A 14,786-nucleotide genomic window follows, 5' to 3' on the forward strand; every position below is an offset into this window, starting at 1 on the left:
AAGAGACACATCACCAGGATTATAACAGATTGTTGCAGTGCATGCAAATGCATAATAGAGATACTCAGGATACTCCGTGGAAGTTTTTGGAAGGAAAGTAGCATTGTTCTGCTGAAACTAAGCTAGGTAAATTTAGAGGGCTGGTGTTAGAGGTAAGGCATGCAGCAGACTGAGTACTTTCGCTGCATGTTTTGCATTCGCGTTACGAGAGTATGATGTGTACATGTCACTCATTATATGAATGACACAGGGCAACGAGTAACTAATATTTGTTCAAAACCCCCCTTCATTATGTACTGAATAGTGACTTGCAGAGTATATACGTAGTTTTAGAACAAAATCGGCTCTTATAAAGTAGCATGTGTCTTCTTCGTGTTAAACTTGATTTTTACACAGTAGAAAGACAACTATATGGATCTTCTCAGGAAGAGTCTCGAATATGTTTCAACTAATCTTTAGAATCAGTACACACTTTGAGTCACCACTTCTTGGACACTCATCAGTACAAGAATCAGAAGTCGACAATTTAAAATACCAGTTCCACCATCAGCATAACATTTCAGCTCATTTAAAACTCCTATTTTACTGCAGAGAGTGGCCTCAGTTTTTTTAAGTATTAAAATAATTGTGTCAACATTTATCGACTCGTCCTGTGCTGACAGTATCAATAGTGGATTCATTTCTAGTGTATTAGGGAAATGCGTGATTTACAGCCTTCTGAATTTTTCATAGTAGAAAATATATCTCATCATATCAGCATTATATATTCGCATTCTCTTTGATTTTTGTCTGTTATAGCGAAGTTAAAATCTATTGACTGCAGATCTTACAATTTTTCCATGAACAGACATAACCTTTACTAACATTGCTTTAACTCCTTCAATTACTTCAACAGTTGATAACAATCCTGCTGTTACATGTCAGTACACCCTCAAAATCATATCTTATTGTCAATTTTTTCTTGATTCCAAATGCCGAACAGTTTAAACTGTTACTTTAGAATAGCACTAATCTTTTGAATGCTGCCTGCTGTGAGTTTCCCCCAGTGCTGTAGATGTGTATATCTGTGCCTACTAGCTGTTTCCTATGGGATAGGAATTTATTTAGACTTGCTGCAGCACAGGTGCCAGTGCGTCGTGTGTCTCTTAATGAGCATTGCCAAATTCCCATCCAAATCTTGTAATATCTGTTACTATTTTTGGCAACGTAGTTGAAATGTACATGTCATTTGTTTTCTGTTGTCCACTTCTCTTTGCATCCATTTATTTGTCGTGGTAGGCATCAGGGTGCTTTTGCTTTTCTGTTGTTTGTAATGAGAATAAACTTCACATTTGTGATGAAAATGACATGTTCCTGTGGTTGCACAGGATGACTCTTGAATAGAAATGAAAGTAAAAATGAACAGGCATGTACATTAGTGAAAATTTACACCACTCTGTTGTTTCTTTAAAAGATACAGTGTGATCCGAAGTTGGGAAACACTTGTGAAACTCATTTTATCCAGCCTTTCATTGTAATCAAAATGTGTATGTGATGATTTGGATATAGGACACGGTCAACTAGTCAATGATTCAATTATTTTGTTACCTTTCAGAATATTTCTGACTGAAGTCCTAATTAAATTTTCCGTAGACGGAAGTTTTACTTTTCATTTCTATACCATGGCAAGCTCACTACTTCATTGCATACACTGTTTTGCTGAAGTAGAAAAGTACAGAATTTAAGGTTGGTGTTACACAATACACCTATTGTGTACAAGTCTGTACCAGCACCCCAAGTGTACAAATCTGGAACAGCGCACTTTTTTGTTAGACCTGTTACACAATACACGTAACGTGTAAGTTTACAGCATCATCCCAAGGGTACATATTCGGAACCGCAGGCTTGTTTAAGTTGTTCATCGTAACAGCTGATATTTTTGTGAAGGTGCTATTTACATTATTACATTATGAATACAGATAATTATGGACTAAAGTGTTCATTTTATGTCATGCTGGTACTAGTAAATGATTAAGTTCACATTTCGCAGCACATTGAATGTGGAGGATGCAATTATCTTTGCAGCACTTGCAGTGACAGTGTCTGTCATTAGGAGAAGGGCAGAATGATGATGTAATGCCAGGAGTAGGGTCTGGCTTCTACCCTGACTGGGAAGAAGGGTGAAGGCAGAGACATAAACCCCCTGTTAATGAAGGAGCCCAAACATCCACAGGAATTTAGGAACTTTGTCAGAAGGATATCTCTTGTTTCAACAAGCTGCTATCTGTATACATGATAGGATATTCACAAATGACAAAGTAATGGGGGAACCATCACACACTTGGTTTTTGCACTTTTATCATGCCTGTGCTACTCCTCTGTCTCCTGTTTTAGACCGGCACAATAGTGCACGCACAAAGATGCAAAACGGCTCTTACAGTCTTCACTGATCACGGCTGGCACAGCTGTTCTGAGTCTTCTAGCTGTTCTGTGAACACCACCCTTCCTGGCATGCTGAAATAATATAAAAGATGCAATCAAATCAAACATGCGCAGCACTCTCACCAATTAGGGTGTGTACACACATTGAACGTAATATTATATGCACGTATATCTAAAAACAAAGATGTTGTGACTTACCAGACGGAAGTGCTGGCAGGTCGATAGACACACAAACAAACACAAACATACACACAAAATTCTAGCTTTCGCAACCAACGGTTGCTTCATCAGGAAAGAGGGAAGGAGAGGGAAAGACGAAAGGATGTGGGTTTTAAGGGAGAGGGTAAGGAGTCATTCCAATCCCGGGAGCGGAAAGACTTACCTTAAGGAGAAAAAAGGACAGGATGTGTGTGTGTGTGTGTGTGTGTGTGTGTGTGTGTGTGTGTGTGTGTGTGTGCGCGCGCGCGAGTGTATACCTGTCCTTTTTTCCCCTTAAGGTAAGTCTTTCCGCTCCCGGGATTGGAATGACTCCTTACCCTCTCCCTTAAAACCCACATCCTTTCGCCTTCCCTCTCCTTCCCTCTTTCCTGATGAAGCAACCGTTGGTTGCGAAAGCTAGAATTTTGTGTGTATGTTTGTGTTTGTTTGTGTGTCTATCAACCTGCCAGCACTTTTGTTTGGTAAGTCACATCATCTTTGTTTTTAGATATATTTTTCCCAAGTGGAATGTTTCCCTCTATTATATTCATATTATATGCACATATACATAAAGCATATAAACTCAAAATTTACCACTTATAGACATCCCTTATTATGGTTCAGCATTTCTAGGGGAACACACAGACATCTTTCCTTGCTGTATGCTTCAATAAGCTCACTTATACTTTCTTTGTTCCTTTCCTTTTCTACAGTAAGAATCTGTCATTAGATCAATAGCCTTTCTCAACAGCAATACAAAAAAAGAGAATTTCCATTTTTTATAACTGTATTTATAAAAAAAATTACTCACAATTAGCTAAAAGAGCCTTCTAGAGCTCATGTATATCTTACCTGCTGACCACAGGTGAAAACAGTAAGAAGCTGAAACCCTGCAAGAAATGCTGTGTTCTGCTCATGTGCATGTACACCTCCTCTATTGTGCATGCACAGATCCATGGCACAATAGAATGACTCCAATTTCTCCACAGCAGATACACCACCTGCTAAAGTCGTAGCTTCACCCATTCTACCACTCAGTGGCAGGCCGCCTAACATGACTTATACAGATTACATTTTAGTTGTGTAGTGTGATACCAGCTTAAGAAATATCACTGTTTTCTCTTTATGCGCTATAGAGTAATGGTCATTGATCCAGACGTGTACTTCTCGTGGAACTTACCCCCATACTGTGACATGATAACTTTTAGAATGTCTAGTTTTTGTTATAACTCCACCCGTATCAGAGGCCAGTTTATTTAAAGTTAATAATATTGTTTCATCTCAACCAAATGGTCTGGACTAATAATAGTCTGTTGTAGTTCAAATGGTTATTATCTCTTAAACAGTGTATTCCATATTCATGGACAGATAAAAAAATCTACTCACCAAGTGGTGGCAGGGGAACATGAACACAAAAGGATTTAACTTTTATGCACTTTCAGAGCCAGTGGCTCCTTCTTTTAGTGGAAGAGTTGAAGGGGAAGGTAGAGGGGTGAAGGAAAAGGATTGGAGAGGTTTAGGGAAAGGGGTACAGTTTAGAAAAGTTGCCCAGAACCCCAGGTCAGGGGAGACTTACCGGATGGGATGAGAATTTTTTTTGTTTGTCCATTTACATTATATTATAAATAATTGATTGTTTTTGTTGTTGTATTCCATATTCAGTTTGACTTGTCACAGATTTAAATGTGTATTTGGGTGAAAGTTCAGCAACAGAAACCGGTTACCTAATTTTGGTGGGAAGTGGGAGTCAGTGACATACTGACAGCAATCACATGTATTTATTTGGAAGGGCGACACATGTGTCAGGTTTTGAAGACCTGATTCAGTTCACTGGTTTGACAGCTGCGGAACAACCAACTGCAGTAGGAACAGCTACAATGTGCTTAAATATCTGTAGATACTATAATATCAAGTGGAACAGTGCTTCCCACCTAATGACGTGGCCAAAACTGGCAAAACTAAAGGTTGGATATAATCCACCTGTAAATTATGTAAATGCTTGAAATTGACAAAAAAATTGAGAATCAACAATATGATGCAGTTTGAATAGTGATGCATTTAAGCCAAGTACATAATAAGGAAATACTTCCTTTTTTAAATATTAGGAAGCAAACGCAGCCAATAAAGAGCTTCAACAGGGTGTATACAGCCCGGGAGATCCGGGAAAAACCCGGGAGTTTTTTCATCCGGGAAAAAACCGGGAATTTCTTAGAATTCCGGGATTTTTCATTGTTTTAGATTTCAGTTAAAGTTTTGTAGGTTTGACATGTAAGATCTGATACTCTTGACAAAGAACTTTAGTCCACTACTGCTGAATAATACTGCAGCAATGAAACATAAATCAGAGAATAACACCAAAATAAAAGTTTAGTAGCATAGAAAATGGGTAATTTACACAATGCACAGACCAGTTTGCCGACACCGAAAAGTATCAAAGGCTTTAGGTCGAAGATTGTGCAGTACGTCCATAACAACTAACGTGCATTCGATGTGCGTGACGTCACAATTGTTTACATTTCTAACAAATCACCAGAAAATATTATGAATAGTGGCTTGAGATGCGTTACTTTCAGAGGAAATTTCCACGCAAGATGATTTATGTTACGTGTGAGAATGTGCAGTGAATTTATTAAATCTCAGGGCGTTATAACTCTTGTAACGACTACGCTTGGGCGTACGTTAACTCTTTAAAGCCTGTGCTATGGTAAGTTGACGGGCTTCACCTTATAAGAAAGGATTTTGGTAAATATGTTGACCGTGTGTCCCTGAATGGAGGCAAAATCAGACTTACACCCACTCAGTAACTACAATGATACGACAAGCAAGCCTGAAGTGCATCTACACATTAGGACGGACAAGAAACAACACGGCAGATGCTACCAATAATTAATAATACGGTCGCCAGCCTAATTGGGCATTAACTGAGTTTCCTTCCTGTACAAGTAGATGTACGTTCAAGCATAACAACCCGTAGTAACACTGCATCATATGGTAAATTTTAGAACCAGAAAATCTACTGAACTAATATTTTCTCTTTCTGTACTAATATGGACAAGCTATAAATGCACAACAATACACTATAATGTTTACTACAAATTTCGTATGATCTATTGATCTGATTGAAATTGTAGGTTACCCTAGAAATAGCACTTTCGAAACACATACAAGGTCAATTTCGAGAAAGGTAAAATACTGATAAATTTAGGTTTTATATTGATTTTAACTTTGCTGGTTAAATCAGTTCAATACACTTCAGGATTCAAATGAATAGAAAAGAAAGAAAGGAGGGGGAGGGGGGACCCTGAAACTGTTATGATCACTGTATTGGAATTTTAATTATTGATATCATTAAGCACTCAACATTTCCAATGTATGAGTTACTACTCTTTCTGTCTTATTTCCTGCTCATTTAACTACCATTAACTTTGTCTCAAATTAATTAAATTTCATTACTAAACCAATTTCAACATTATCTTCCAACTTTGTCAGACCTATGTTATTTACCTACGTATTCATTAACAACAAAGTTCTTTAAACATCATTCTAACATAGATAGGTCTGTAGGTAATTATTATTAACATAAACTTTAAATCTTCATCTCAGGACACTCGGATTGCACAACATGTGGAAAGGTCTCTGTCTAGGTTAGTTGTGAGGATAATTAAATGTTATGGCAGTTCTGGTAAAATTTAAGTTGTTATTGAACAGTATGTAGCAAAAGTAACACTGGTCCACACGAATACAGTACTAAAAGTTTCAACCTGTTCGTTTCGACGCGGTGGTCGGCAGGCGGCGAGATGGCGAGGGACAAAGCACACATGCAATTACAGCAATGGCTCTTGATGTACCTGCACTTTGCTTCTTCGTAGTGTCACAATACTTTTCCTTTTAGTGCCTATGGAATATAGGCGTTGGAAACGGCGCATCCGAGGCTCAACGAAATCACGTTTTCCAGGAGAGCCTCCTCGGTCCAGGACGTGTTTCTTAGACCGATGCCCAACTCCGACTGCTACTGCTGAGCCCGTTATGCCGTACAGCGCCCGTGTGCATTTTCCCGCGCTCACCTTGCCTCCACCTTTTCCTGCTCCCTACAGACAGGGTATTCACCAAAGGTTTTGCATTCCACTTATCCTAATACATTGCCTACGTATGGACCAGGCGTACAATTACAACTTTAACATCTTACAATAGGTTCAACATTAGTTACACTTCACTTTGATTACAACATTGCCTGAAATTGGACATAAACATTTATATTCACATCGAAAATTGTTTACATTTTCTTTAACATAATGGCACGAAACAAAAAAGAAATGAAATCAGAACATCGATTAGACTAATTTATCGAAATTCAGATGAAAAAATTTATTATATATATAGAACAGTATAGCGTTGTTGTTGTTGTTGTTACACTCTCATTCAAAACGTAACACTTTGAGGATCAGCCATTTGAAAAATGTCGGGCCCAGAAGATAAGTCATTTATGCCACTATTTAAAATTTTACCGGCACATTTGTATTTGATATGACTTAACGTGTAACACACGCTAAGAAAAAGACCGAGCTTCAAGTTAGTTTTCATATTTAATGTTGTTCTTACATAGATAAGAAATTATGCGATCTATGGCAAAAAGTGTAATTGACCTTCAAAAAAATGTGCATAATGTGTTACTGAGCAATGTCACAAGTCTTTTCATGCCAGAACACCTCAACTTTTCTACGCAACTGATAATCATTTTGGCACGATTTTAATTGCCAAATTAGAGCCTGTTAGTAGGCCTACGGACTTCCTATCATTGTAGGACTAATAACAGTGGACGCCAATAGACGATGCAATTCTCGTTCGTACATACACATCTACTTACGAGTTAATCGCTGTAGAAATGCACTTTGCTTAGTTGAGCGAGCTCGGCCTACCTTCGTAACGTGCGCGTCGCGGCCTGTCTTTCTCGCAGGCCTCGTGCTCTGAATAACAGCCGTCATTCGCTAGTGAGATCACGTGACATGAGCTATGACTGGCTGACAAAAGTGCATCGCTCAACGCAATCTCTATTTTAGAGTTTCGGAAGCTACCGTGCTGTAATTTGTGGAATTTGTGTATATACTATCGCAATACTAAAATAAACTCTGTGCACATTGTCTCGCATCAAACAACTTTCCAAGCGCATTGTTTTTCCTGGATCTCGTTTCCTAAAGTGCTGGGACATCCTCCGCCGGTATAAGACCTTTTCGATTCAAAAGACTGATAGGTTTTACAGCTTCGAGGGAAAGCATACTGTTACTTAACACGGATGTATTTTCACCCGCTTTATACGTAATTTCATCCGGGAGAAATTGTGTTTTTAACCGGGAAAAATCCGTTCCCCCCGCCATAGGCACCCTGTTCAATCACGGAATGATTAATTTGACCAAGTATTGGTCTTACGTGAATTAGTTTACAAGACTGTGGAAGCACAATTATTTTTCATATTCTGCTCCCGTCAGATTTTAATGTTTATGCTCCTTATAAAATGTAATACAGGGAACAGATATGAGTACTGAAGTTTTGTTTGTCTCTTTCAAGATGACTTGCAAGGGGCCCCGTTGTCTTAAAACAGAAAGTGACAGATGTGTTTGTACAGCTACCAACCACCGAGTTCGGTGGCGCAGTGGTTAGCACATTGGACTCGCATTTGGGAGGACGACGGTTCAATTCCGAGACCGGCCATCCTGATTTGGGTTTTCTGTGATTTCCCTAAATCGCTCCAGGCAGATGCCAGGATGGTTCCTTTGAAAGGGCACAGCCGACATCCTTTCCCGTCCTTCCCTAATCCTGTGAGACCGATGACCTTGCTGTTTGGTCTCCTCCCCAAAACAACCGACCCCAACAACTACCAATCTACTACACTAAAGCTCTAGTAGAGCCAAACATGTCATTCAGCTTTCATGTGCTAATTACATTACCGTTGTCTACATCGTTACCACACACCTTCCTGAAATTGATGTATATTATTTCAGTATTAATTTAGGCTGCATATTTTTTTCAGCTGTTCTGTGACATCACATACTCTGTTACATCATGTACAGAAAATGAAGCAAATCGTTATGGGCGTTTTCTATGTGCAATGCTAGAGACTGTTATGAGATGGCATTCTGAGAAGGCCGTCTTTGAGAAGGTAAGCATACAGTAATCCCGTATTTATTTATTGTAGTACTGAAGATAAAATAAAGTGTAATATGAGAATTGTATGTGCCAGCATAGTGCATGAACAGGGTGTATACGACCCGGGAAAAACCCGGGAATTTTTTCATCCGGGAGAAAACCGGGAAAAACCCGGGAATTTTTCGGAATTCCGGGAATTTTTCATTGTTTTAGCTTTCAGTTAAATTTTTGTAATTTTGACTGCAGAATTGATTTTCTAGCAAAGAACGTTATTGTATCCTGCTACTGGAGAATGATACTGCAGCAATAAAATATAAACGAGAGGGAAAAAAATAAAACTTTAGTGTCAAAGGAAATGTGCCATTTACAACAAAACCCCGTGCACGCACAAGCGTCTGCAAATAGCAAAAATATGTCAAAGGCCGTAGGGCGCCGACTGTTTTAATTCTTCGTAACAATGAACTGCTTGCTATGAGCATGACGTCACAACTGTTCACATTAGGTTCTTTTGACCAATTGCCAGCGGTCTGTTGCGCATGCGCGTTTGACTCGCGTATAAGCAGTACCTTCTCCCGCTTCCTGCTACGGCGCTACTTGTAGTTTGGCTGTTAGCTGTATCGGCAGTAGCTGCAAGCAGCCAGATGCAAACGAGAAAAATTTTTCTCGCGCGCCCTAGCTGCCAGATTCGCGCTTGCATAGAGTTGTCTGAGTTGTAGTGGGGAGGGGGTTAACCTGCACGTGACCCGTGTTTACGTTAAGTGATTTCGCTGCTTCTCTTCATTTACAGCTCCCACATCAAATGAAAACAAAGCGGATTTCTGTGGCTGTGAGCTATCAATTAAAATACATTCACATAATTACGGAGGACAAAAATATATTATTGATTTCAGTTTTCTGATTTTATTTTATTTCTAAGTTAGTAGCAGTCAAGCATTAATCGCCTTGCAGAACAATGAAGTTATTTTTGCAAGTTTGCTAAAGAAATTTGGCTTGATTAATCTTTCCGCTGAGGCGATCATTTTATTTGAAACGAAGTGTTTCATTCTACAGTATTGGCTAGTTCCAACTGTTCGCTGAATTTCAAATGCACGTTATTATCTTTTGCCATGTATGGCATTATGCCATAATAAAGAACCAAAAATGAGATCATATAGTACTGGTACTCCAAGAAAAATTACATCCCAAAAACCACACTGAAAAGCTTAATATCAGATGGGACCTGCTTCTTTGTGAATCTGGAAAAAACCAATTTGCACTTCAAGCTGAATTATGCGTTTTAGTATGGTTTACGAAATTCTGATGCTCTTTGGATTATCGTCTGATGCCTTGTTTCTTTTATGGTGTAATCTAAGCTCTCTTAGTGCTTTATACACGCGAACATGAGGGCTTCCTACACCACTGCAGTTGCACACGCACAATAATGTCTGTTTTCTGGCGCTCTCTGGCAACTGATAAATCGAACCTATTTCTAACAGTCTCCGGATAGTATTGCGAACGGTGGTTAGAAAAGCGTTACTTTCAAAGTAAATTCCTTTTTACCCAAGATGAATTATGTTACGTGTGAGAAAGTGGGATGGATATCTAAATCACAGAGCGTTCGAAACTGAACAGTTTGAGGACCAGCCGCTTACAAAAATTTCGAGCCGCGAGACATTTATGTCATAATTTTAAATTTACTGGCACATTTGTGTGATGTATCTTAAAGTATAACACACGCAAATAAAGATCAATAGTGCACGTGAAAGCTTAGCTTCTGTTGTAGCGTGTTAATCTTAGAGACCAATATTATATGTAAAAGCTTAGCTTTTCTCGTGGATATATGGTACTGTGTACATTAATGTAAACCGTTAACTTTTCCTCTTGTGTGTTCGCGCTATGTAACAAGTGATGTTGCTATTGGCTGACTAAAACACGTGTCCTATGCTCTGAATAGCTGCTGTCATCGGCTGGTGAGATCTCGTGGCTTGAGATATGACTCGCTTACAAAAGGACATATCAACTTCGGTTTCAACGCTCCAGAAACTAACGCGCTGTGTTTGGTGCAATTTGAATTTATACTTTCGTAATACAAAAATATGCAACGTATATGTTGCTGCAAAACAAAGGTCTTTCCAAAACTTCTCTGCCCCGTCTTTTCTTTTTTTTTTTCCGGGAAGTTCTACGCGATTGTATAAAACGTTAACCATTCAAAGGATTGATCAGTTTTACAGTTCCGAGGGAAAATCTACGGAAGACATACTGTCACTTAGCACGGAAAAAGTGTATTTTCACCCGGGAAAAAGCATATTTTTTAAACGGGATATCCGGGAATAATCCGGGAATTTTTTTTCCTTGTCCCCGTATACACCCTGATGAAGAGACATGTATGAATAAAAAAGACAAAATGGTTTAAGTTAGATTTCTACTGGGTGAAGAGACAAGCTGCACTTGGACCATAAAGCAAGACTTTCTAAAATGTGTAGGAAAAGTGCTGATTCAAGCATTACAGAAATCAAAACTATTGATAAAGTTTCCAGTTGTCGAATTGGATGGCAGTTCTGAAACTTCACAGTATTACAAGTAACTTATTCATAATCTTCAGGCAATGCTGTTGACTGTTGTTATTATCACTCAGCATCCACAGCCAGAAATTACTAGAAACCGCTTGATCCAGATATTGCATTGTTTTACTGACACAATATGATTCAACTCCCAGTGGCATAAGCAGATATTATTTGGACGGTGGAGGAGTTTGTAATTAGGAATGGGTTAGTTTTGTATGTAGAGTGCAACTTTCACTTTATAGCGTAGTGTGCCCTGAAGTGAAGCTACTGCTTCACAGTTAAAAACTGTAGGCGTGTTTGGGAAACAATCTGGGCCTTTGCCTTTCACAAGCAGGTGTTTTTCACATAAATGTAGAGGCTTGGTTATTAGAATTTTGTGAATATATTTGAGCTTGCTAGAAGAAAGATGATGATAAATGTTCAAGGTTATGTATCCGTGCAGTTATAAAGCTTTAACTGAGAAGCAGTCTCAAGCATCTATGATACTTGGTTGTAGATAAAATAAGTACTGAATTTTTGAGCAGTTGAAGACCTGATTTGGTCACTTTGAATGTGATTTTTGGTTATTTATATCACTTATTGCTATGAATTCGAAAATGCTCAATCAGCTCTTGCATATGCACTAGGATTAATGTTAATTTATTTGTTATTTCTACAGGAATGTGCAAATTATCCTGGTTTTGTTACTAAATTCCGAGTCAGCAACCAATTTTCCGAAGCCAATGATCACGTAGACTACGAGAACTATCGGCATGTTTGTCACAAGTGGCACTATAAAATTACAAAAGCCATGGTTGTTTGTCTTGATTCAAAGGATTATGTTCAAATCAGAAACTCTCTTATTATTCTCATCAAGATATTACCTCATTTTCCTGTCTTGTTGAAACTTAGACAGATTATAGAGAAGAAAATTGAAAAGGTAAGTGTTGGCTGTTAGTTGTCTTTCCCAAAGCATTGTATCACAGCCTAACATTCAGCATGCATAGTTGTTGTGCCTTTGTTTCATAAAATCACCTTTTGACTCTTATATCATTTCTAAGTTCCACGAAATATGCTTTTATATAGTCAATAGTGAAATTCTATAAGCGTGCTTTTTTTTATAAGTTATAAATAACGTAATCCTTTCATTACCTACCTTACTTATACTTACACCAGATGTTCTACATATATGTTCTCAGGTCCGTGAAGAAGAAAAGAATCATCGTCAAGATCTATTCATATTGGCTACAAGTTACAGTGGGAAACTCAAAGCAAAGGCTGCAACTATGATACGGGAAAACGACTTTCACCAGGTTGGGGAAAAGGTAGATAGTGGAGGGCACAGAAAAGAACACAACATTTATTTATTTAATATATACTTTTTAATTTGTTGTGTATTCTGCTCTAACAGATTGGTCTGGGAAATATTCACATGATAGTAACTAATAAATACTTTACGTAGGTTTTTGTCTTACAAGGGAAACTCCCCATCACACCCCTCTCAGATTTAGTAGCAAGATGGCCGAATTGATATCCTGTCAAAATCGTAGTATAGACCAAGCATTAAAATACGAAGAAAGTGTAAAACAGTGAACGGTCCAAGCTCAAGATGTCCAACATTAAGCGAACGTGAATAGCTATGGTTTCGTGGTTATTTGGTCACAGTGTTGGACTGCGAAGGGGGAGATCCGTGCCCAGATCTCTCGTCACCCCGCCCCCTTTTTCCACAGACTTACGAACTGTTCATTCGGTCATTGTTGTGTCCATCTGTTTGCAACAGTGAGGTGTAAGTAAGGGACCCCGAGACGTATGTGCATCCTATTTCTTCAGCATAAGTACCACACCTTATGACTCTTGCATTCTGTTTTGGAAGATTTGACTCTCGAATTCCTTTGTTGTAAAATAGTTCAAGCTGTTTGTTGTTTTCATTTCTGTGGGAGGTCTTTGCGGCATCTCACCTGTTGTCACTTGTCGTCACATTTACTTGCAACGGTAATACATTCTTACCACATAAGTCATAATCTATAACGATTGTATAGTGTGACAGTTGCAAGATTACAGACGGAAAACAGGCACGTCATTGACTGGACGGAATGTTCATAATTTTGTGTTTGTGTTGGGGGAATGGGGGGCACAGTCCAACATGGCACTTGATGCTACACATCTTGAGCTTGGACCATTCACTGTTTCTCTCTTGCTTTTTTTTTGCACAGTTCAATACACCTTCTTCCTGTTTTCATGCTTGATCTGTGTTCAGTTTTTGATGGGCTATCCACTGGGCCATTTTACTACTAAATCTGGGGGGGGGGGGGGGGGGGGTGATGGGGAGTGTCCCTTGTTAAACCACTGTAATATGTTTAGAAATAATTAATGCAGAGTAACGAAATTTTAGAAATACATTTGTTGTGGTGAAATACGCAAGTGATTAATGTTGCAAGTTCACAGGCTAATGTAAGTGTGAGAAAAGCCATTGCAAATGTGAAATGCTGGTACATGAATAAGAGGTGTAACTGCCAGAATGCTGCATGCAAGTGTGCGAACATGCATGCATTTTATCGTGTAGATGCCGGATGTCGATTTGTAGGCAGGAGTGCCTTGCCTGTTGCACTTGGTCAGCCAATACAGGGACGGTTACTGCCGGTTGTGGATGACGCTGGAATTGTTGTCTGATGGTGTTCCATACGCGCCCAGTTGGAGACCGATTTGGTGATGGAGCATGTGTAGAGTGTGTTGGGCTACAAAAGCGTGTGTGGATGAACATTATGCAGTTGGAAAACACCCCCTGGAATGCTGTTCATGAATGGCAGCACAATGGACCGTAATAAAAAATTGCAGTCATTGTGTGTGGAATAACCCCAGATCGTAACTCCAGGTGTGGGTCCAGTTTGTCTAGGCCATTAACAGGTTGGTTGCAATTGCTCACCTGGCCTCCCCATAGCTGACACACATCCATCACTGGCACCAAGACAAAACTAGCTTTACGAGAAAACACAACAGACGTCCACTCTGCCTCCAGTGAGCTCTCACTTGACACCACTGAAATCCCAAAAGGTGCTGGTTTGGGGTCAGTGGAATGCACGCTACAGGGCATCAAGCTTGGAGCTGCCCTTGAAGTAAATGATTTGTAACAGTGCACGGTGCCAACTGCTGCCCGAATTGCTGTTGTAGGCCCATTACAATGCACCACAGCCATACACTGAACATGATGCCAGGTAGGGCTATGTAGCTGTCTGGACACCGGTCTTGTTGTGATCGTACATGACCACACCGCTGCCAGCAGTCATGTAGAGTGGCTACATTCATGCCGAGTCTTTCTGCAATATCTTGGAAGCAACATCCAGCTTCTCGTAGCCCTACTACACGACCTCGTTCAAACTCATCGAGCTGTTGATAATGGCGTCTTCATCATCTTAAAGGCATTCTGTACTAACATGAACTCACTAGATCCAATCTCATTGGTTACTTAACACTCACAACTGTTACAGTACATATTTAAAGCAAACC

The 14,786-nt window shown here is 39.3% G+C and overlaps 1 protein-coding gene across 1 annotated transcript in view; it reads left to right on the forward strand.

Moving 5' to 3' along the window:
* Positions 1 to 14,786, forward strand: part of LOC126094939 (THO complex subunit 2) — a 313,848-nt gene that overhangs the window by 168,911 nt on the left and 130,151 nt on the right. Inside the window, 3 exon segments of the mRNA XM_049909587.1 lie at positions 8,645 to 8,773; positions 11,962 to 12,222; positions 12,482 to 12,607. Of these exon segments, the coding sequence (XP_049765544.1) occupies positions 8,645 to 8,773; positions 11,962 to 12,222; positions 12,482 to 12,607 (516 nt within the window).

This window comes from Schistocerca cancellata, chromosome 8 (assembly GCF_023864275.1).
Source record: "Schistocerca cancellata isolate TAMUIC-IGC-003103 chromosome 8, iqSchCanc2.1, whole genome shotgun sequence".
Classification (NCBI taxonomy): domain Eukaryota; kingdom Metazoa; phylum Arthropoda; class Insecta; order Orthoptera; family Acrididae; genus Schistocerca; species Schistocerca cancellata.